Raw genomic sequence first — 24707 nt, forward strand, 5'->3', positions numbered from 1 at the left:
GAGGAAGACTCGCTATTAACTGGATACGGTCTGGTGTCAACTGCCTACCCCTCTTGGACAGTAAGTGTCCTAAGTAGACCACTTGCTGGACACAGAATTGAAGCTTAGAAGGGGACACCTTATGCCCCATCTCGGCTAGAAAATACAGAACCGTCAGTGACGCTCGCTCGCAGTCACGTTCAGAACGGGCTGTGATCAGTAGATCATCGACATACTGGAGCAGGGCAGTGTCAGTTGGCATGTGAACATTATCAAGTTGTCTCTTAAGTGCTTGACTGTAAATACTAGGACTTTCTGTGAAACCTTGAGGAGCTCGTGTGAACATATAGCTCCTTCCATTTAAACAGAAACCGAAAAGGAACTGGCTGTCTGGATGAATGGGGACACTGAAAAATGCGTTCTTGAGGTCTATGACAGTGAAAAATGAAGCTTCGGAATCAATGGCTGTTAATAGGGAAGAGATATCTGGGACTACTGGGTACTGAGGAATAATACATTTATTAAGTTCTCGTAGGTCAATCACTAATCGATATACTGGGGGTGCATTTGGATCAGTACGTTTCATGACTGGAATGATCGGGGAATTGCATACATTGGAGTCAGTTTCTACAACTACTCCTTGAGCGATGAGCTCGTCAATAATTTTGGATAAGGCTGCTACAGCCTCGGGTGGCAATCTGTACTGTCTGATTCGTGGTAACACTACACCTGGCTTGAGAGTCACACGATGGGGTGTGATTTGCATGTAACCTACATCAGTTGGACCTTGCGCCCATAAATGCTGCGGAACATTAGACAATCTGGGATCAAAATCTCGTAATACATAGTGACCCTTGAAGTCACGTAGGAACAGACGTATTCCCTCTGGGGAACAGCATATAACTGCACCTAATTCTTTCAGTGTTTTAATGCCTAATAGGTTTTCTGGACATGACTTAGTAAGTAACAGATCAGTAGTACGGGACAATGGACCTACTTCTAGAGTAACTGGCTTTGATATTTCATTTACGATAGGTTTTCCTGAAAATCCAAGGGAAACATTTCTTGAGCCTGAGAGCGGAGCCCCTGGAACTTCGGCGTGACTAATTGTGGTCCTACTTGCCCCTGTATCAATCAAAAACTTTCTGTCTTTCCCTAATACTTGACTATTCTCGTAGGTCAATCACTAATCGATATACTGGGGGTGCATTTGGATCAGTACGTTTCATGACTGGAATGATCGGGGAATTGCATACATTGGAGTCAGTTTCTACAACTACTCCTTGAGCGATGAGCTCGTCAATAATTTTGGATAAGGCTGCTACAGCCTCGGGTGGCAATCTGTACTGTCTGATTCGTGGTAACACTACACCTGGCTTGAGAGTCACACGATGGGGTGTGATTTGCATGTAACCTACATCAGTTGGACCTTGCGCCCATAAATGCTGCGGAACATTAGACAATCTGGGATCAAAATCTCGTAATACATAGTGACCCTTGAAGTCACGTAGGAACAGACGTATTCCCTCTGGGGAACAGCATATAACTGCACCTAATTCTTTCAGTGTTTTAATGCCTAATAGGTTTTCTGGACATGACTTAGTAAGTAACAGATCAGTAGTACGGGACAATGGACCTACTTCTAGAGTAACTGGCTTTGATATTTCATTTACGATAGGTTTTCCTGAAAATCCAAGGGAAACATTTCTTGAGCCTGAGAGCGGAGCCCCTGGAACTTCGGCGTGACTAATTGTGGTCCTACTTGCCCCTGTATCAATCAAAAACTTTCTGTCTTTCCCTAATACTTGACTATGAACATAGGGACCTTCTTGATCTACAGGTATCTCGATGAGAGGCAAGCCTACCTCCCTCTCTAGGCTGTTTCATGAATACTGCTGGTACTCTGGATACTCAGACTGTGCATACTGGTACATCTGCTGTGTAACATGCTGTGTTGCAGCGATGGGCTGCGGTGCTGTAACTGTCTGTGGTGCATTCTGTGGCTGAGGAATCTGTGAAACTTGTTCTTGTCTAGGCGGACGTGGTCTTTCTTTAGTCTTACCGGTAGCTATGTTATGTTTCAGAACTGCACACTCATTTATAAAATGACCTGGCTGTTTACAATAATTGCAGTTCCCTTTAACGGGAGCTGCAGGATAACTGGCTTGATTTGGAGCCCTCTTCTGACTGTCTTGAGGAACAGATTGTGCAACTAGTACTTTCATTTTCGTGTCTTTCATACGTTTTCTCTCGTGTTCTTGCTCTTCCCTGATTCTATTCTGGTGGCATTGGAGCATCTGTAACATCTGGGACGGGGTATTAGCTTGCCAGGTACTTTCGACTTTCAAAACTCGATTTTTAATTTGTGGACTTGAATTCTCGACTAATTTAGTAACAAAAAGATGAGGGTATGACTCACTACTTGTCTTGAGGCCACTGTTGATGCTAAAACATTTCTCAAATCTGGAATAAAAATCACTAATATCTTCGTCTTGTTTCTGTTTACAGGCTGAGATTGCATCCCAGTCTTCTTTTCTAGTTGTCAATAATCTAGGTAAAACTTGTATTAATAATTCTGGTAATTCTTTACATTTCGCTCCAAGACCGGTACCTGGTACTCGTGCCTTATCTTCAGCTTCTAGAACTGCCCAATCGATCTTTTTCTCTCCCACCTCCCATTCTTTTTCCTTGAGCTTTTCATACACCCCTGCGGGCAGCAGAACTTTTAACATTTTAATTATATCTGGATACGTGTATTCTCCCATACGGAGCATGTCTTTTAATTCTCTATGGAACCCTGCTGGATCTTTATCATGACAGGGGATTAATTTCTTCATCTCTAGGAGTTCCATCTTTGTAATCGGAGTGTAAACAAACACTCGTTCTAGTTCGCCACCCGTTCCTCTAACTGGGTGGACTTCTCGTAACGGATTCTGTCTCTCCATGTAAAATGGTTTACTTTCTGGGGGTGAGACATGAACAAAATGCGGGTTCAAAAACGTTCTATATTTGTGACGTTGTTCTAGAACGACACTAATTAAATCGGTACCTAAACCTTTCCATCTATACTGGAGTAACTCGTTCAGGATATCATGTAACGGGCCTGGATCAGAGTGCTGACCCTCATACAATGTAATGAGGTGCTGAATCATATACATACCCGCCAGTCGTTGCTCGGCTGGGGGCAGTTTCAGAAACATTTGTGCCACTATTTCGTCTGGAAAAGTGGTAGAATCAGTAATCCATCGGACAGCCGATCGGACTAGTTCTTGTTCATGCATGGTACTCAACTCACTGTAACCGATTCGTGATTTCAGAATGTGATCGGTAGCTTGAAACACTTGTTCTAGAGAACCTTGTTCTGGTGCTGGATGATGAAAAATAGACTTGTGTTCTAGGCGTAAATGGCGATCTGGAAATCTAGATTTTCCTACATACGCTATTCTGTCGGGATTCTCGTCCTCTACCTCTTCAGTATCAGAGTTACTTTCTTTCTCGCTTACTTGTGCTGCTTTACGTTGATCGTGTAACCTTATTATTTCTTTACGAATTTTCTTGTACATACTGTCCATAGCACTGATGGTTCTGTGCTTACCCTCGGCTATATTATCACTCCACTTTGTCAGGGTTCTCATTTCGGCTTGATCTTTGGACGGGTAATCTTGTTCTCTTATTAGACAATTGATCAGAAACTTTAATATCATGAGCTGGGTCTCAGCTTTCCTTTGGGACATGACATCACTAATACTTTCTGGATCTTCCCCTGTACGGATGAAACGATATATTCTGTCTAGATCTTCTTTCATATTCGGTAGGGTGACTAGATACTCGGCCACATTTCTTACGCGTAATGAATATAAAACCATATCATCCTCGCCTGGGACTGGGTCATAGCAGCATTCGGCAAGGGATTTTCTTATTTCTGCAACAGACTGATGTCTGGGCGTACGCTGTGACGCTTGCATATGTAATTCGGCTGTCGTTAAACGCTTATGTGGCGGCGGGGTCTGAGGAGGACCTCCCCCTGCGGCCCCTAAACTAGAATCGTCGACTGATCCTCTTCGTACTAGTGTGGCAGGAAATTGAAATGCGGGCTGAACTGGTATGGCGGGCTGGACCGGGGGTACCGTAACAGGTACTCCGGTGTCTGGAGGAGCGGGAAGTGCCTGATTTACAGGGACTGGCGGAGCGCGAACAGGATTTGCATATTCTGGGACTGTGTCGTCCAAATAGGACGAAATAAAAATATCAGCTGCGGTCGGTTTGTGACGTAGCTTGGTCGGAACTAATGGTGGCGGAAAGTTACTGGATGCCTCCGGGGTCGCTTTTGGCAGGCCCTCGGCAAGGAGAGGATACATACCCTTAATAAGGGCATTCCTCTGTCTCTCTGATTGTTCGGCTTTAACTTGTTCACCTATCTCGATTAGTTCTTTTTCTTGTGCTCGTTCTGAGGATTCTCTACTTAATTCTGACTTTCTGATTTCTTTTTCGGTTCTTTTATGAGCTTCTTTGCGCCATAACTCGATGGCATCTTTCTGTGACTGTCTGGCTTTCTTTTTCCATAATGCTTCTTCTACTCGCATGATGCACTCGGCATCCCATGTACCCGATACGGGCCATCTATACTTTTCTTCTAACTGTTTGGTATAATCTACCCATAAATCTAGATATAATATGGCACTTATGCCATGCTTCTGATACATAAAATGACCTGGACTGTCCCTAGGCGGAACTGGAACTGCTTCTTCTAACAAACCCTTTCTAGTTTTTAACTGACGTAATCTCGAAAAGAGAGACATTGTAAACTTGAATCGGAACACAATACACTAGACGAGGAACAATAACAATTGGGAGAACAATTCAGGCATACCACAACATTGGAAATACATTGAACAACATCATAACATAACAGTTCGGACAAAATATTACCTGGAATACTGAGAACAGAAACACAAGAATTTCTCGAGAACGGAACAGACTAGAGTTACTGGATGCACTGCTGAAACAGTACGGAACATACCGGTCCCATAAAGGGACGCATCAAGACCCGTATCCACCTAGGTGAACACTTCGTTTGTGGGTCTGTGTACCACCAACCCACGGACCAGAGTCAATTTAGATTGACCCTGTCTAGATACTACCCCAGCGACGGTACTCACCGGGCAGCAAGAACGGAAGGCCTCGGATCGGACTGGACTGCTACGACGACGGACGACGAACTTCGGACTTCAGTTACGGGTGGGCCTCCGGATACCTCGGACCTTGGACTCTCGGCTTGGGCTCTGGTCGGGACTCGCCGCGTTCCTCCACCGTCTCGTCTGGATGCTGGACCGCCTCCTCCGTCTCCTCCGTGGGCCTGAGGGATACTTGAAGCAGAAATATCTGCCGGTGCGCAGAAGAGTTCCGTCACGACTGCAGAGGGTCAGGGGGTCGGCGTGGCTTCACCGACGCGTGGGGAAAGGGCAAGTCCCTATTCGGGCGCCATTATGTGGTAAATAAATAAATAATACCCTATTTTTGAATGAATAAATGAATAACAGATAGCTCAATAAATAAGAGTCAAGATTCGAGGTAGTAGGAGTTTTGCAGGTTTAATACAGCATAAGGACAGGAACAGGACCACCTGCACAGGAATAGGATGGCAGCGCTGCCGGGGACAGGATCGGGAATGACGGCGTCTAACTTTTAATAACAATACATGAGCATATATACATAACGCAAACACATAGCATTACATTGCAATAGGCGTAGCAGTGGGTGGAGCAATAGGCGTGACGCGTAGCAGTCGCGAAAGATAAGGGTGAAAAGAGGTGTAACAGGGCGTATACATAGACATGTGATGCAAACGTAACAGAATATGTCATGAATGGGGCGGAAACCATGGAGGGGGCTACCTGAGGAGCCGGGACCTCTAACCTGATGGTGCGCGCAAACTGGCAATGACGTATCACTAGGAGAAGCTGGGGGCTTCGAACTCTGTGCTAGGAGCAGAGACTGAAGTCTGGAGAGTCAGGGCGACATGTACCTAAGCAGTATCTAGTATCTGATGTTTAGAGAACATGTTGATATAAACTAGAAGTCAGGAGGGGAAAGGCTAACTTGATTCTAAGACTGGAGCATGCATTATTCTACATGTAGTGCGTGATGAAGAATATTAAATGACCATTAATACAGTATTTCTCTAACGTGGAGACGTGAAGGCTAGACAATGACGGAAACTATCGATGCGATTCAGTAGCTTTAGGAATGTAGAGAAGGAGGACTGAACTGATAACTGGAATCATAACATATTCTTGGCAGACTCAGAGGCAGAGCCGAGCTGAACCGGGCACTGCGAGGCAGGAAGTAAGTGAAGGGTCGAGGATACAGGTGGGGGCTGTATCGCTCCTCAGCGAGGGCTTCAGGAGACAGGAGCTGAATCTGGTGTCCGGGCCCTTTTGAGGCCTAGAAACGGGGACTTTACAATGGAATAACGTGCACACTGAGAAACGTGGCAACGTAGCTTTACATAGGCCTGATATTCGTAGTATTCACGAGAACTGGAAACTGGCATACTAGAGGTGGACACAACTGTAATTGCGTCTTTAATCAAACATGGGGAATAACATATGCATATTAATCATGCACATATAACATATGAGGGATGACACGTAGGGACACAGAACATGGCAAAATTTACTTTTCCACAAGTTAGGAAATAAACTTAAAAAACCTTTGAAATTCATTAAAAACACAAGGATACAGGGAGGTATTAGTTGGAAAACAGCATTAAAAAGCCCTTGGAAATTCACTAAAAAAACAAAGGCTTCAAGGACATTATAGTTAGGAAATAGATTTAAAAAAACCTTTGAAATTCACAGAAAAAATAAGGTTATTGGGTTGTTATACTTAGGCTCAGATTTCACATGCACAAAAACATAGAATTCAGCAGTTATATTTATGCTGAGCTAAATATAACTTACGCCCCTGCAATGCACTGCTTATTACCTCAAATATTGCATGACTCGTGACATGGTCAATGACATTACTGGTGACATTACTGATGACATCTCAGATGACATCAATAAATCAGTCAAACAGCATTTGTAGAGCACAACAATGTCACCCCTAGGGGTATCTGGGCACTCTGCCTCTGTCAAACAGCTAGGTCTAGTGTCTCTTTCTGAAGTCTGCCAGGGAGGAGGCAGGGGTTCACCTGTTGTCAGCTCTGGCCCTCGGTCACCTTTGAGGCTGCACTGCCACATGCCCTGTGTTATCCTGCAGTCTTATTGATTGAACACTAGCCGGGCACATTAGGCTTCACATTAGATTTCTTAGGCAGTATGGCAGTTAGTGAGGTTGCACCCCACCCTTTCCCATCTCGTCTCAGGGTGAGAATATCAAGTCTGATGCACCTCCTCCCACCTTCTACCATGGAATGATAAAGGAATGGTATTCAGAAGAGGATTAAGACACACTGCGTCATCACAGTGGAGACCAGACTAAATGGATTCGGGAGCATAGACTGCTTTCAATAAACTTCATGCCTGCCCCACTATCCCCTAAATAGGTTTGGACTGTGAGCACACCATTGCCTGCCTTGCCCTTCTAATTTCTTCTGATACTGCAGCACAGACTTACAGCATTAAAAAAAAAGGCACAAAAGTGTACCATGATACTTTCTGAAACTGGTTTACATGATACTCTGCAAATTGGTTCATGAAAATTATTTAGGTGAGATTATTTGGAAAATAATATCTTGATGTGTAAACCTCAGCCTCAGCTTTCTTACGCAGATCTCTAGACTGCCACAATAATCAATTGGTAAAACTAAATAGCTCTAAAGGACTTATATTTAAAGGTACTGTTTTTAGCTTTGGCCTGGGCAGCGCATGCACTGTTTCTTTGAGGCATGCTGTATCTACTCTTTAGACTTACAACCCACCTATCCGTTTTAATGTGTTGCTTTACGTGTCCTTCTCAAAGGCTTGCTTCTTTGTGGGAAATGTTAGTTATATGTCCCTCCTTTTTGGGTATCAATCCCTCACATGGAGCATGCCGCCATTACTTGTAGGTTTGGCCTTTTGTGCATTTAGGTTTGATGAAGCACACTATTTTGTTATTTTTTGTCATGGCCATGCTTTTTGAAATGATGGCTTTTTTTCCAGTACGTGAGACAGCTGTGAAGGGGTGAGTGTGGAGGATGCCAGAGTCTTCTGGTCAGCGAACTCAGCTTTGTATGAGCCCATCTTTGAGTAAACTTATCTGTGAACGAGTGCAGTGGTAATTGAGAATCAGGGTAAGAAAGCATAGTGATATGTGAGCATGAAGTAGAGTGGGCCTGTTAGTGGGTGAGCAACACAGTGAATGTGTCTGGTTCACACTGAGCTGTATGTGAGCTTAAAGACTCTTGAGTGTGGCAGGGAGTGTTTATACGGATGAGTGAACATGGTGGTAAGTGAATACAGCCTGCAGTGAGTGAGCCTGTTTGTGAGCATGTGTAATGAATGAGCATGATGGCAAGTGAAACCAGTGAGGAGTGAGAATAGTAGTAAGTGAGCACACAGTGCGAGCCTAGCAGTGAGTGAGCATGTCAGTGATTGAGTACAGCAGTGATTGACGTTAGCGTTGAGTGAGCCTGTTGGTGAGTGAGTATGAGTGAACATGATGGTGAGTAAATTCTGTGGTGAGTGAGCATGGGACTGAGTGAGCACATAGCTTGAGCCTGTGAGTTAGTGAACCTGTCTGTGAGTGAGAGCAGCTGTGAATGATAGTTCTGACTGAGGCTGCTGGTGGATGGGACCAGCAGTTAATGTAAGCCCAGTGCGGAGTCTTAGCTTTCTGTGTCGAAGCACCGCCTGCCACAAAGTGTTGATTTTCAATATATATATATATATATATATATATATTAAATACATGTTGAGGTTTTAATGAAAACGTGTGGTTATTTTATTGAAAGATAGTGCACCATTGAAGAGATTTGTTTCAGAACTGTTTGGTGGCCCTTGTAGGAAAGAGTATCTGAGCTGAACTACCACCGACTGCACTGTGAGGTGCCCTCGGATTACCCACAGAGTTGTGTCCTGACCATGGTAGTGATTGGTGGGCACACTGCACAGTGTGTTTGGTGGTCTCGGCCCTGTGGTTACTCCCTGTTTGTTTGGGAAGCAGCAGTTCTCCAGAGCCTGCAGTCATTTGTAATTGTATTCGGAGCACTGTTGTGTGGTTCTGCTGGCCTGCACATAAATACTAACACTTTTCACGAAGCTTCAGTTTTAGGAGGCAGGATGAAAGTGAGACTCTAGGGGATAGAATGCCATAACTCCACTGTGGGCCAGGCAGAAGATGAGGACGGGCAGAAGCAGACATTTGGGTTGGCTGATAACATGAAATGAAATTCACTTACTGTACACAGAGCTTTATAGTGACACAGGAGATGTTGTGTACAGTGCACGCTCTGAATTGATGCATTTCAAGGTGCTGTCACGTGTGATAATGAAGAAAGAGCAGGCATTACGTTGTAGCATTTATAGCACTTACTAACCCTATGTGTGGCTCTGAAGCACTTACCTGCATGGTCTACAAGCTATGTCATGTAGGGTGTGTGGTTTGGAAGTGTTTTCTTCGGTTTGTGATCCCATGTGGGAAGTATTTCCATGTCTTGCCTGATGAACACCAAGATGTGCTTATCATGTTATCAATTGAAAGGTCTTGAAGAGTGGTGACAACATAAATCCAAAGTCTTTCCTATCAGCTTTTTAAGGGAACTCTAAGTATTTTGTGCAAACCACAGTATGGACACCAAAGAAATTCAGCTTAAAAGTAAATGAAGGTGGGTGTGGGGGGTATTTCAGAAAAATGTGTGAGTTGCTTGGTCTTTAGTAGCTCATGGCAATTTTCACTGCCCAGAAGTAACTCTCACTACAGAAAAGGTTGGAGACCCCTGCTTTTAACTTTGGTGTTTATGTGTTCATTTAAGAATGACATGCTAATTAAATGGTCTAGTTCCATCAGTTCGTGACAGCAGGTCCAAAGAAACATGACTGCATTATGCGAATGATACCAGACTACCCACAGTAAACTAACTATAGACCTGCACTACTGTAGAACAAGGCAAAAACACCACTACCTCTCTCAAATGCAAGACCTATTGGCTTTGCGAAAGCTTGTTCTGTTTTGCCAATTACTAAAATATGCTGGTCTCGAGTTCTGTGTAGGAAGGCTCAGGCAGTGTTACTTTTAAAGCTGCTTGTGTATGTTAGAATGAAAAAAGTTAGCTTTCGCAGCGCCATTTTGTGTAAGGGCGCCATTTTGCATCCTTATTGAAACTAATTCTTCTGCCATTTCTGAGAAACGACCTTCTCTAGGTTATGTTTCTTGGAGCTGAGTTTTGCTACACCAATGAATGCACTGTCATTATTAGTGCATACCTTTCCTGTTAGATACAGGCCTTCTCCCACTTGTCTAGTGGTGGGTAGAGTCAAAGTGACCTTGAATAGTAGATAATGTAACTGACTCTTCATTTGGTACAGAAGGCTGAGAGGTGGTCCTGAGTGACTCGGGTGACCCTAATCGGGCCACTTCCTTCATGTATCATGTTTCTAAATTGTGACATTTTACATTTTAAAAGTAACTATACCATAATCAGTTGATTTCTAAATATTGGCATTACTCGGACATACCAAAGCATTGCTGTAATAGACTGTCCAATATTAAAATATATGCTTGCATCTACTTCAGCGTTCTGTGTTGCATTCACCCACTCATGCACAGTATCCTCCATGTTCATTTATCTTTCAGAACGTGTGTGGAACTGGACTAGTGGGGGATGGCAGGACGCTATTCCCTTGCATATTTCTACAACCAGTGTAATTCTGACTTTTGTCTGTCAGTCCTACCTTCTACATGCCACTCTCTGTGGGAATGCAGGTTACTAGAGATATTGTACATTCGGAAGGGGTGCTTTTAAATGTTTATTGTATTTGTAAAGTGACATGTGTTGCTCAATTTGCATGAGTGGATCTTTGGGACAGAAAAGGAAGCTCCCCTACTCTAATGTGACTGGGACTCTAAGTCATTTTGGAAACAGGATGAAAAAACCCTCATAAGGAGCAGCCACTTCAAGGGAGACAGTATTTTTCCTAAGGAATGTGTGCTATTTCAAGCCATAGTTGGCACTACTAAAGAAGGGAACTAGTATGGATGAGTGCCTGGGCTCCCTAATTAATTCTGCGGATAGTAGAAGGAGCTGAGGCTTTTCAGACAATGTGCATTGGATTGGTCAGAAGAACATGTATAGTCTTGAATATCTTGGGAATGGAGTGCTGCAAAAAACTATTTTCCTCTTGGTAGCAAGGTGCCTTTCAAGAGAGGCATCAGCATTTTATACATAAGCGTGCTTGTTCAATTACCTTTGCTCAGATGTTTCACTCCTCTTCTCCTTGCAATTCCAAATCGGTGGTTACCCCCCTCTCCACAGTCACATTTCACCGTCCTACTGTACTGATATGGTTTAGTCGATCATTGCTTGTCCCTTGACCTATAGGTATGCCTTATGACATCATGAGCCAAACCCATATGCCGTGGTCTTCAGTGCTGAATTTCTTTGTCAAAGATAAGCTCAATAATTCAACCTATTTGTAAACGTGGTCTACTAGATAGCCAGAGTAAGTTTTGGCTATATGAGATGCTAGATGCAGGTCTAAGATAACATCAATTTCTGTCATACAAGATTATGGTGAAAATGGTCCACCTGGGTGACATAGCAGCTATTGCGCCATTGATTACCAAAGAATGCTGTATGATAAGAATCTAACAGCCTGCATTCTTGACTATGCTGAACCTTTGATACAGCAGAGAGGGTATGCACATCTGTGATACAAAATATAGGCTTAGGAAAGCGATCAAGTATTGTTGCATCGGATTGTTGAACTGCACAGGCATAAGTGGGAGAAAGAGAAGCTATCAAACGGGAGAACCACCTCCCCAGGTTATTTCTATAATTGGCCTTGGACAGGGGTGCATATTGGACCCTCTACTCGTCTCATTATAGACAGCAAATTAGCCGATGCCCTTACACATCTGGATTCTCATCTGGTTAGGTCAGGGAAAGAGACAATTAACTGCCTGTCATCTTATAGTTAATATAATAAAAAGGTCAAAATGTAAATCCTTTTTTTATATTAATAGTTTTAACGTAAGTCAGGAAAAGGAATAATGCTAGCGGGGTGTGTATTTGACATTCACAAGGTTGACTCACTAAAATTGATAGCTCAAGGATGAGTTATATTACAAATCTAGCTAGGGGGAACGAGTTCTCCTTGCTGTTTTGGAGTTGTAAAAAATACCACATGGATTGCTGGATAGAACAAACTGGTATTAATAAATCACAGTTCAGAGGTGCCTTCAGTAAGAAAAATATGGTCAAATCTTGAGAAATCATTTGGTTAATATGTTATTTAACATCTATCTTCCTTCCAACTGCTCATTCATATTCCCTGCCATGTTAATAAGGTTAAACATGAGTTTCTAAGATTAAGGCTCTTTTGCTTTCAAAACTGTAGTTCACTGCTGGGTGCCCGGGTGTACAAATAGTGAATGGACCTGTCCTCTCTCTCAACAGGCTTCTGAAACAATTGAACATGTAAATTGGATATTACATTGATAATATGTTGCAATAAACATATTAACTTTGTACAATGTCTATTCAGGCAAAGAATTCACACTATTGCAGAGACAATCGACTTTTGCTGTTTCAGTCTATGCTAAATGACTATGAGCAAATATGTTAAGTACCTGCAATTACTGGCTAAGACCTACAATCCCAGCGGCAGGTGGGATACCATCTCACTCAAAGTCATTACAAATATTGGGTCATATTCTCAAAGGTAAATGTACATGTGTAGATTTACTCACAAGTTAACTTACTGCTCCACGTAGTAGTATCTTTACACTTTATTGACATCTACCATTTCCGAGAGTAAATATACTACTAGATACAGTTTTAAATGTCTCCGCCCTCTCAAAGTTTGGAATGGAGCATGTTAGAACAGGATTCAAGAGTGTAAAGTTAATAATAGTAACCTTTCACACTTAGGCCCACGTCGCACGACAACACAGCCTCAACATCATCTCCTACGCCGACGACACCCAGCTGATCATATCCCTCACCGAAGACCCCCACACCGCCAAAGCCAACCTCCACAGAGGAATGAAGGCCGTCGCCGAGTGGATGAAGGACAGCAGGCTGCAGCTGAATTCAGACATGACGGAGGTCCTCATCCTCGGCCCCACCCCCTCAGCCTGGGACGACTCCTGGTGGCCAATATTGCTGGGAGCAGCCCCAGAACCCACCGACCACGCACGCAACCTGGGGGTCATCCTCGACTCCGCCCTCCCCATGACCAAGCAGGTCAACGTCGTCTCCGCTTCCTGCTTCAACACCCTCCGAATGCTCCGTAGGATCTTCAAATGGATCCCCTCCGACACGAGGAAAACCATCACCCAGGCCCTCATCACCAGAAGACTGGACTACGGGAACGCCCTCTACGCAGGAACAACAACCAATCTCCTGAGACGGCTGCAACGCATCCAGAACGCCTCGGCACGACTGATCCTCGACGACCCCGACGCAGCCACATCACACCTCACCTGAGAGGCCTGCACTGGCTCCCCGTCAACAACAGGATCACCTTCAAATTTGCCATCCACGCACACAAAGCCCTACACAACGCCGGACCAGCATACCTCAACGACCGACTCATCTTCTACACCCCCACCCGAAGTCTCCGCTCTGCCAACCTCGCCCTCGCCACAGTTCCACGCATCCGTAAAACCACCACCGGCGGCAGATCCTTCTCCTACCTCGCCGCCAAGACCTGGAACACCCTCCCTACCAGCCTACGACAGACCCAGGACCTGCTGGCCTTCAGAAGACTTCTCAAGACCTGGCTCTTCGATCAGTAGCGTTCCCCCCATCCCCCCCCCAGCGCCTTGAGACCCTCAGAGGTTTGAAGCGCGCTTTACAAATGTAATGATTGATTGATTGATTGAGGCAGAGGTCTCCGACATGGGTTGGAGATCTTTCTATAGTAAAGTATAGGTAAAAATAGTACGGTTTAATTAATTAATAAAACATATTAACCACATTTTAATGGTAGACAAAAATATGAATTAACTTGAAATAACTAATATTAGCCTAGAACTAAAAACAACTTATAGCACATGCACTCACTAAAACTAAATGCATAAATAAATATGTATATATGCGTATGTATGTGTGTATATATAACATTTAAAAGTCTAATTAATTTGCTTTATTTATCATTATTTCCTATGTGGTGGTATTTTAAACTTGTGCCTCCATTATTTTGTTTTCTATGGGGATGTTTTGCAGTACCTTTGAGTGGCTATGCATAGTGTTGAACTTTCTCCAAGGCTCAGCTAGAGTACATTTAAAACAATGTTTGCATCCTTTTTCACTGTAGTAACTTTAGAAATGCAATTTGTGAATAAGCAATAGCCTTACCTTTTGTTGATGGATGTTTGTATTTGAAAGTCCCTTCCTAAACTCCTCCTTATCTCTCCCTGAAACCCACTGTACCAGCTCTTAGTCCTAGCACATTTAATAGTAAATAATCCCCATTTTCCCGCATTTACTACTATTACCTATTCCTATGCTTGCAGAGATCTCCTCAACCATGGAAGATCTCTGCATATAAATGTTAGGAGGTCTTGCAGATAGTTATGTCAATAGGATTCTCTAGCATATGAGTGCTATCAAGTACAACCATTGCAATACTTCTAAGGGTACTGATTGTGAAAAGGTCCCACTGTATCCAGTATGGACAATGCACTTCTAAATCACTGTTTTCAGGTTTGTTAGTTAAATGAGTTCAATAGAAGCCTAGTATGCAATAAGTCATCACTTAGGAGTTCATGACCGGAAACAGTGTTCTTAATGATCTGTATTGAGGTGATCACACTAATCTTAGATTAAACTGCAGCTGGAGATTGCAGTTGCTACCATGCAAGGTGAGTGCTTTGCATTTTTTAGTTGTTCTAGTCAAAGGCAACCATAACTAGCACTTATTTATACTTTATACAAAGGACAAAGTGTGCTTCAATAGATCTTGTATTCAATTCTTAAACGCAACTGTTCTGTTATGTGTAATAATATAATGTTTGTAGATGGAGACTTGTACTGGTGACAATTACAGTGCATTTAATTGTGTGGTATTGTAAATTGGAAATTATTATGTCCAGATGGTACATTTTATGACACTACAGATTGGCTGTATTTTCATCAAAGAACGTGGCTGTTGAAGCGCTGTAAAATAACCATGGTAACCTTTAACTGTTTTATGTCTTACAGGTATTACATTAGCAATCAAGGTTTTCCAGGGAGAAGAAATCTTTTTAGGTAAGATGCATGGTTTTCAAAATAAAATACTGATATATTCATGCAGAGATCTTTAATTGAATATGTTTAACTATAAAATGCTGACATCTGTTATTTGATATGCTTTATTTCTCCTTAACTGAAAAGTGACCCTGAATACATTTTTCAAGTGGATATTTCTGATTGCCCATAGGAAGAAATCAGTATTTGAAGTTTACATTTTTTGCTGTGATTACACGTTTAGGAAGAAATATTCCATTATGTCACCTTGGGTAAATTTATTAATATGAGACCAGGGAAAATGCCCATCCCTACTGGATGGATGGAAATAGTGCAAAGGGAGTTACATGGAGCTTTGGAAGGTAGTGTTATATTCTAACATGAATAACCATTCCAGACGTCACTCAGGACTCTCATAACCAATACTGAGTAATGCTGGAGGGAGGTTGAGAGGTGAGGAGGTGTTGTATCACTGGGGCGCACCTCATGCCAAGGTATGCAAGTCCCTCAGAACATAAACCGTACACATGCTTGATAAGCTAATTAGTTTGTGTGAGAGGGTGTGAGCCCTTCTATAGCAACAGTCACAATCTCTGTCAAGGAGAACCCTAAATAGCCACTAAATTAACCTGTACTTATTTATACAGCACACAAACAGCAATAAAGTGAAAATACAACACAAAGATTCCACACTAATTTAGAAAATAGAGTACATTTTATTGAATTATATGACACCAAAATGACAAACATCTAATCAGTAGAACTGGAGTTATGATTTTGTAGGTGAAAACTAGCTCCTAAAAGATCAAATAGCCACCCGCGGACATCTAGACATCTAGACATCTAGACATCTAGACAAGGGCAAATTCAAAAGTTGGGACTGACCGTTTGGAAATATAAAGTGAATTGGGCACATTCTCCGTTTACCTCTGGACTTGGTAGAAATTGCTTGAAAAATTGTCCAAGGCAAACGTCAGCAGGGCAAGGCAGCGGCAGTGTATGTGGAGGAAGGATTGTAATTAGGGAGCCACTGGATGAATGCGTGGTGAAGAATCCTAAGTTCAGACTTAGTCTCTTTTAGGAAGGCGAAACTCCAGCGGTATGACGCTGCAGACTGTAGCTGACAAGGGCTCCACAAGGCCTAACACCCCTTCTTGAGGAATAGCTGAACAGGATTTGCTGCTGTGGAAAAGAAGGTAGCAGGAGCTGTGGCAAAGTCAGGCTGGCCAGTGATACACCTTGGGCAAATTGGCTAGCAGGTAGGTCCCTGCCTTCTATAGATTTTCGAGCCCATATTGGCTAAGTCCCACATTTTGGATTTGGTCTATCTGTGAACAGACAGCACCACTTCCATGGGTTTGGGAGGGCAGCAAGTCAGCAGAGCAGGGCAGTAGTTCCTTCAGAGCAGCAATCCAACAGAGTAGCAGTCCTTTCAGCAACATAACAGTCCTTCTTCCTGGCAGAGTATCAACACGTCCAGAAGTGCACCGAAGAGTCTGAGGTCCAGTATTTATACCCAGTTGTGCCTCTTAAGTGGGGAGAAGCTTCTAGAGGCATACATTTGAAGTTCACAGGTGCCCTGCCTTCCTGACCCTGGCTCCAGACTAACCATGGGGGAATGAAGTCCTCTGTGTGGAGACGGTACACAGACTATTTAAATGTAAGTGGGGCTGGGCCCTGCCTCTCCCTGCATTCCTGCCAGTGATGGCCCATCCAGTCACATCTAAGCTCCCCATTGTGTTTGGCTGTGTAGAAAGAATACACTATGACCAACTTTCAACCACACCTAGTAATGTGGCCCAGAGACAAACTGCAGCCACCAAATGGCAAAGGCAAGAAAATACCACATTTCTAAGAGTGGCATTTTTAAAATTGTAATTAAAAATCCAACTTCACCATAAGTTACGATTCTTCTTTACAATTCCAGAGACACTAAACATGAATTAGGCCACGGTTCCCATTTGGAAATTACAGGTATAAAGTGTAATAATGTAACTCCAATGTTATCCTGTGAGAGAGGTACGCCTTGTAGTAGTGAAAAACAAATGTAAGAGTTCTAACCACCAGGACATGTAAAGTTTAAAAGAAATTGTCCAACTTTTTAAATACACTGTACAATATTTGACACCTAATTTCAAATGAACATCTCAAAATAGACATTTATGCTCTTGTCTTCTAATGACTAGACTTGTTAATGTCATTATCACATGAGGTGCCTGCAACCTCAACTGCCCCACGCAAAGCTCTCTTATACTCAGCGGCCAGGCTGAGTCATTCAGTAAGGAAATATGATCGCTTCATTCTCATACTGAGAGACTAAGAAGCCTCCATTAGCTTCAGCCTGCAGCATGAATACCATTCAAATTTAGTTGCATGGTTCATAATTAGCCCACCATACATTACTAAATGACTTAACATTTCCGTGGTGCAAGAGAACTAAGGAGTCAAAGTTCTCTGCGAACTGGAAGTTAAAAAAAATCGTAAACGCTTCTGCACAATATTTCTCTGGAGCAGTCACTGCAGCATGAAATTCCCTACCGCCAACACTCAGAACTCTAACACTGCCAATTGCCTTCCAAAAGCAAGCAGATATGTTCAGAATATTCTTGTCCTAGCAATACACATTAATCAAGCTTTCACGTAGTACAGCATGCGGCTTTGCTGCTCTGTGTAAAAAAGAAAGGGCAGGAATGCGCCATATTTAATATTATATGGTAGCCCTATCCTTGCACTGGCACCATTTTGGCTGCCTGGCACCAACGCAGACATCTTTGAGCCGCAGTGCAAAGGTGCTTGTGTTGTAGGCAAATTTTTGTTTGTGCAGAAAGTGGCACTTTCCTGCTCAAAAGCCTTCCTCAGAGGTATTTTTTCCCTTTTTCCTTCGAAGTGTGCTGCAAAAAGCATCACACTTAGAAAGAGAAACCAATGAGTTGAAATAAAGATATAGCTCCCCATTGTGCCTTCCCTGTGAAGGCATAGCACTTTGATGCATTCCCAGGTTTATCAATGCTGGTAAATCTGGGAATGCGCCAAAATTCATGGGTGGATGGGTGGAAACACCCCGCTCCACCCGTGGATGCCTCCCTGGGGAAAAGTAACGCAATGCAGCAATTTGCGTTGTGTTGCGTTACACCAGATTTATCAAGCCATGCAGGGTTGCATGGCTTGATAAATCTTACTTTAGAGTTGCATCACACTTTTGCCCCCATTGCATGCCGCAAGTGCCCCTGATTTTATTGGACTATGGCAAGTTAATTTGTATCTGAAATGCCCACTGTTTATTGCTGGTATGTTTAGTCCTTTTTTGACTCTTTGATTATTTACCACACATACTTCTGCACCATGGGCCAAACGTACGAAGCGCAATGTAGTGCCTTGCAAATTGCGAATTTTTTGCGACACGCAATTGGCGAGGCGCAATTTTGGATGTACAACAGTGTGTATCACACTGTTCGTGATTCCCAATGGGGTCGCACATTGAGAGGCTCATGAATATCAACGAACCCCTCACAATTTGTGACCATATTGGGAATGGCAGGTACTCCCAGGTATGGTGGCATGCTGGGCTCAGCAGACCACCATTTCTGGGACTGCTTTCAAATAAAGCAGTTTTTTTTAATGCAGCCCGTTTTCCTTAACGGAAAAAAAAATGCATTTAAAAAGAAAAAAATGATACTTTTTAATTTCGTTTTTAAGGGAAGGTAGTGGTCTCTGGGAACCCTGTCTACCCTTAAAAAACTATTTTCCCCTGCATTTGCAAAGGGGAAGGGGTCCCCTGGGAACCCCTTCCCTTTTGCGAGTACATTACCACCCTTTTGAAGAAGGTGGTAATTTGCAAGTGTTTTTCAACCGCAATTGCGGTCGCAAAACATTCATACATGGGCTTGCGCTCGCTATTAGGAAGGGAACTCCCTTTCCTAATAACGAGTCTCAAAACCTATTTAGCGAAATAGGTTTTGTACATGCCCCATGCTGGTTTGCAAACCCGTTTGCGCATGCAAAAACGGTCGTACATCTGGCCCATAACTCTTATTGGTCCAGGCGCATGAAATGAGTATAAAAAATAAAAAAAAATATTATGCATGTAAAGGGGTGTGGATGAGACCTCTTGAGATGTTTACAATCATTGTACATAGTACATTACATCTTAGTGAGTATTTCATTTCTGTTCTGAGCTAGAGTATGAGTGTGTAAATAAGATAACGAGGGGCATATTAGAAGGAAATGTTGGCGCAGGGAGCTGTGCCAAATTTGGCAGTGCCACTTCCGACATTTCTAAAACACAGGGATGTGCCATATTTACAACAATACAGTGCACTCCTGTGTTTACCCTAGCACTGGTACTAAAATTAGCTGCCTAGCGCCAACACAGGCACTCTTGCACCATAGTGCAAGGGTACCTGCGTTGCCGGAAATGAGTGTAAACGTGCAGGAAGGTGTCCCACAGCACACATAGAAAAATCAAAAACGAGGATAAACGTATTTGTCCTTGTTGCACCCTTCTAATGTCTGACATGGCATTCATTTTTGGCATTGCCTGAGATTTACACAACCGTGTTAATCTGGGGCAGCATAAACACACAGTGGGTGTTGAGGTGGAATGGCCAGAGCAACACCCATTGCCCGCCCCTTCGTACAAAGTGATGCATGGAAAGGGGCTTTATTTACAAGGTGGCATTAAGCTTGTAAAAATGGAGAAAGGCATAGTGCCACCAGAACTTTGCTAAAAGTAATGTTCTGGTGGCGCTATCCCCTAGTAAATATACCCTCGAGACTCTTCAAGCACCCATATTCAAGAGGAGTGTTTCAGATCTGTCATGCAGGTGGTATTTGGGGTCCAGTAATAGTTCCTATTCAATGTTGGCATTACAGCAAAACAACATGTTATAATTTGATGTAGTGGGATTTACAGGTGTCACATGATTTTTAATTGTTAAGCAAATGTGGTGACCAGTGCTTTGAAAGGAGAAGGCCGGTTTATGGTTAGAGGTCAATAATATGTTTCAATACGGGAAATCGAAAAGCTGACCTGCGGCGTGGAGGACGGCCGGGCTTGGCTCCGCTGTCTGTTTGCTGCCCTTGTGCCCTTCCTTGGTGTTCTGCAGCCGGGCTTTGCTCCGCTCAGGGTCCGGCCGGGCTTGGCTCCGCCGGGACCCTGGTTCCTACAACCCCCAGCAGCCCTAGCGCGGCAAGGACGCCGCTGACGTGACTCCGAGGGCGCCAGGAGGCGCATAAAGGCTCCCTTGGTGCGGAGCTCCTGGGGAAATCGAAAAGCTGACCTGCGGCGTGGAGGACTTCCGGGCTTGGCTCTGCTGTCTGTTTGCTGCCCTTGTGCCCTTCCTTGGTGTTCTGCAGCCGGGCTTTGCTCCGCTCAGGGTCCGGCCGGGCTTGGCTCCGCCGGGACCCTGGTTCCTACAACCCCCAGCAGCCCTAGCGCGGCAAGGACGCCGCTAACGTGACTCCGAGGGCGCCAGGAGGCGCATAAAGGCTCCCTTGGTGCGGAGCTCCTGGGGAAATCGAAAAGCTGACCTGCGGCGTGGAGGACTTCCGGGCTTGGCTCCTCTGTCTGTTTGCTGCCCTTGTGCCCTTCCTTGGTGTTCTGCAGCCGGGCTTTGCTCCGCTTAGGGTCCGGCCGGGCTTGGCTCCGCCGGGACCCTGGTTCCTACAACCCCCAGCAGCCCTAGCGCGGCAAGGACGCCGCTGACGTGACTCCGAGGGCGCCAGGAGGCGCATAAAGGCTCCCTTGGTGCAGAGCTCCTGGGGAAATCGAAAAGCTGACCTGCGGCGTGGAGGACGGCCGGGCTTGGCTCCGCTGTCTGTTTGCTGCCCTTGTGCCCTTCCTTGGTGTTCTGCAGCCGGGCTTTGCTCCGCTCAGGGTCCGGCCGGGCTTGGCTCCGCCGGGACCCTGGTTCCTACAACCCCCAGCAGCCCTAGCGCGGCAAGGACGCCGCTGACGTGACTCCGAGAGCGCCAGGAGGCGCATAAAGGCTCCCTTGGTGCGGAGCTCCTGGGGAAATCGAAAAGCTGACCTGCGGCGTGGAGGACTTCCGGGCTTGGCTCCGCTATCTGTTTGCTGCCCTTGTGCCCTTCCTTGGTGTTCTGCAGCCGGGCTTTGCTCCGCTCAGGGTCCGGCCGGGCTTGGCTCCGCCGGGACCCTGGTTCCTGCAACCCCCAGCAGCCCTAGCACGGCAAGGACGCCGCTGACGTGACTCCGAGGGCGCCAGGAGGCGCATAAATGCTCCCTTGGTGCGGAGCTCCTGGGGAAATCGAAAAGCTGACCTGCGGCGTGGAGGACTTCCGGGCTTGGCTCCGCTGTCTGTTTGCTGCCCTTGTGCCCTTCCTTGGTGTTCTGCAGCCGGGCTTTGCTCCGCTCAGGGTCCGGCCGGGCTTGGCTCCGCCGGGACCCTGGTTCCTACAACCCCCAGCAGCCCTAGCGCCGCAAGGACGCCGCTGACGTGACTCCGAGGGCGCCAGGAGGCACATAAAGGCTCCCTTGGTGCAGAGCTCCTGGGGAAATCGAAAAGCTGACCTGCGGCGAGGAGGACGGCCGGGCTTGGCTCCGCTGTCTGTTTGCTGCCCTTGTGCCCTTCCTTGGTGTTCTGCAGCCGGGCTTTGCTCCGCTCAGGGTCCGGCCAGGCTTGGCTCCGCCGGGACCCTGGTTCCTACAACCCCCAGCAGCCCCAGCGCGGCAAGGACGCCGCTGACGTGACTCCGAGGGCGCCAGGAGGCGCATAAAGGCTCCCTTGGTCCCTCGTCCCGCGGGACGCGCGCGGGCGCGCCCGGAAGAAGCCCGGGACAAGGGCGGGCCCTCTACGGCCCTCAGAGGCCAGAGGAGGCTGGGCTGGGCCACATCCCTGACATCCACGACAAGAGGTGAGCTGGGCCAAATACATTATGGGGAAGCGTAATAACAACACGTCTATAACATCTGCCCCTGCCAGCCCCCCCTTTCCACCACCCTCCTTTGAATGTTTACTAGAGAATGCCTTAACAATGGTGCAGGAGGAAATTGCCAACACTGAAAGAAGGATGTCACTGGGCTGCAGCGCCATTGATTTACAGTCACCACATAGCAGTCCCTCAAACATTTGCCCTCTATCTCCGACTATCACCATCACAAAATCATCTATCTTGGCACCACCGTTGATAATGCAGTTTGGGGACACCAGTCAGGCTATAACCATCGCCTCTCAGCCTGACTGTACTACACAGTCTGTAACATCACCCCTGTCAATCGGCAACAAAACCGGAGAAGGCAAAAGGAAATGGGGCCCCCTGAAAATGACTGTTAATAAAAGGAAGCAACCGGTGCGCAATAAAAATCAACCTACCCCTCAGAGCATGTGGACTAGAGGGAAACAACAACAATCTGAGGCTAACATCGCTACTACTGAACTGCCCCTGATTATCGACTCAGCCACCCCTATAGTTACCCCTATAACTCTTTCCATTGATGACTCTAATTCTTTGGGTACCCAGACAGAGTTCTTGACTGAGAGCATTATTCAACCCAAACCCAATGGGAATTTTATTGAGACAATTGTGGACTCTATTTTTAAACAACTAGAATGTCAAATGATCAAACAATTTAATGCTGTTTTTAAAAGATTAGATAAATTAGAAAACTTAGTAAAAAAGGAAGAGGTAAAAAGGAAAGGGGCGATCATCCTTGATCAGCGGAGGGGCGATCGCCTTCTGAAAGACCTAGAGTCAGCGGGTAAGGTACTTTCGTGCGGCGCGCCTAGCCCTAGTAGTAACACGACGGGAGTCCCTAAACTTGTCAGCAGTACCCCCATGGCTGACAATACACATAGTCACATCAATACATGGCAAACTAAACCCGTCCCTAAACCCAAGCCTACCCCTGTCGCTGTTGCCGCTTCTTCCATCACCATCACTGCATCGAATGGCACACGACAGGAGGGCTCTAACACAATCCCGGTGAAATCTGCAACCCAAAGCAGCAATAACATTAGGAAGGAACAACCAGCAGCCAGCAGACCCAGACAACCTCATGAATCTGCCCTCCACTTACCACCTGACGCCTGCCCATACGTCTTAGTACTGGCAGGCGTCCCACCCCTTAAGGAGGGACAAGGGGAGTCATGGGTCCAGTTAAACAACAAGTGTATTGACTGGCTAACTAAACATAAGGGGGTCAACCATGATATTTCACGTGAAATTTTGTCTGCCCGCCGTGTTAGCTGGGTTGGTCCCTTACGCAAAGATTTCAACGGGGACTGCATCGTTCTAAATTTTAGGTATCCTGGCACTGCCAAACACATACTTAACCGTAATTGCAGTTATCCTGCTCCATCTACTGTTGTTACCCCCTTGCCTTTGGCCTATTTTTATAGGCCTCCACCTAGGCAACTCCTCTCCGCCCCACCCTTTCCAATCTTCCCAGCACCTCCGCCCTTTCCACTTTTCAACAGATTCAGCGCACTTGCAGATACATGTAGTTTGGACTGACCATCAGTGAACTCATCCTACACTTCAGCCGTTAACTGCACTAGTAAGGTAACCCCGGCTGATGTTCCATCCATCTGTCCTATTGTAACACAGCCTAATTCTTTAGGTAGGCATAGGTCGCCATCGGTTTCTCCCAGTGGTGCTAAGGATCATGGACCCATTTCCTCCCTTGATGAATTCTCAATCCTGAGTTGGAACATTGCTGGCCTTAATGCCAAAATGAAGATCAAGTCTTGGACGGACTGGGTTACTAGCTTTGATGTTTTATTGTTGCAGGAAACCTGGTGCACAAGACCCTTACTTCTTGAGGGCTATAGATGTCATAATCTGATCGTTCCCTCCCCTCCCATTGGCCGCCCCAGTGGGGGTTTATCAATCTGGGCTAAAATTACAGATGGAGTCAACTTGGAACTATTGCCAACTAACAACAATAGTTTCATGGCATTGAAATACATGGGCCGGTTAAAGCTATGTATTATCAACTTTTATAATAATGACTTCACAACCCACCCTAATGTTAATTTTTTGAATTTGTTTAACTTCATTGATGAAGTTGAGGAGGGTCAAAAACACGGCAAATTCAACGGCATATGTCTGGGAGGTGATTTTAATGCTCATATCCATCCTAGATTCCCACCATGCAGGAGAGGGGAGGAACTACGTGATTTGTTGGCATCTCGTGATCTAGTTAATGTAATGGAGAATCTAGACACAGTTGCAATTAATCTACCTGTACCCTCCTACATAGGGCGAGGGAGCTCCACAACTATTGATTATGTGTTTATCTCATCTCTTCTTGAGGATCTCTTATTAAAATCTAAGGTTATCAGGTCAACATACAGCGACCATTATCCCATTTATATTTGCTTTAAAACAA

At 45.1% G+C, this 24707-nt stretch overlaps 1 protein-coding gene across 7 annotated transcripts in view; it reads left to right on the top strand.

Annotated features, from left to right (window-relative positions):
• Positions 1-24707, top strand: part of LOC144823287 (dipeptidyl peptidase 4-like) — an 867366-nt gene that overhangs the window by 656256 nt on the left and 186403 nt on the right. For all 7 annotated transcript variants that reach the window (XM_078681655.1, XM_078681657.1, XM_078681659.1 and 4 more), the window contains one exon: positions 15332-15379. In XM_078681655.1, coding sequence (XP_078537781.1) covers positions 15332-15379 — 48 coding nt within the window. The remainder of the gene's footprint in view (positions 1-15331; positions 15380-24707) is intronic.

This window comes from Lissotriton helveticus, chromosome 3_1 (assembly GCF_964261635.1).
Source record: "Lissotriton helveticus chromosome 3_1, aLisHel1.1, whole genome shotgun sequence".
NCBI classification, from domain to species: domain Eukaryota; kingdom Metazoa; phylum Chordata; class Amphibia; order Caudata; family Salamandridae; genus Lissotriton; species Lissotriton helveticus.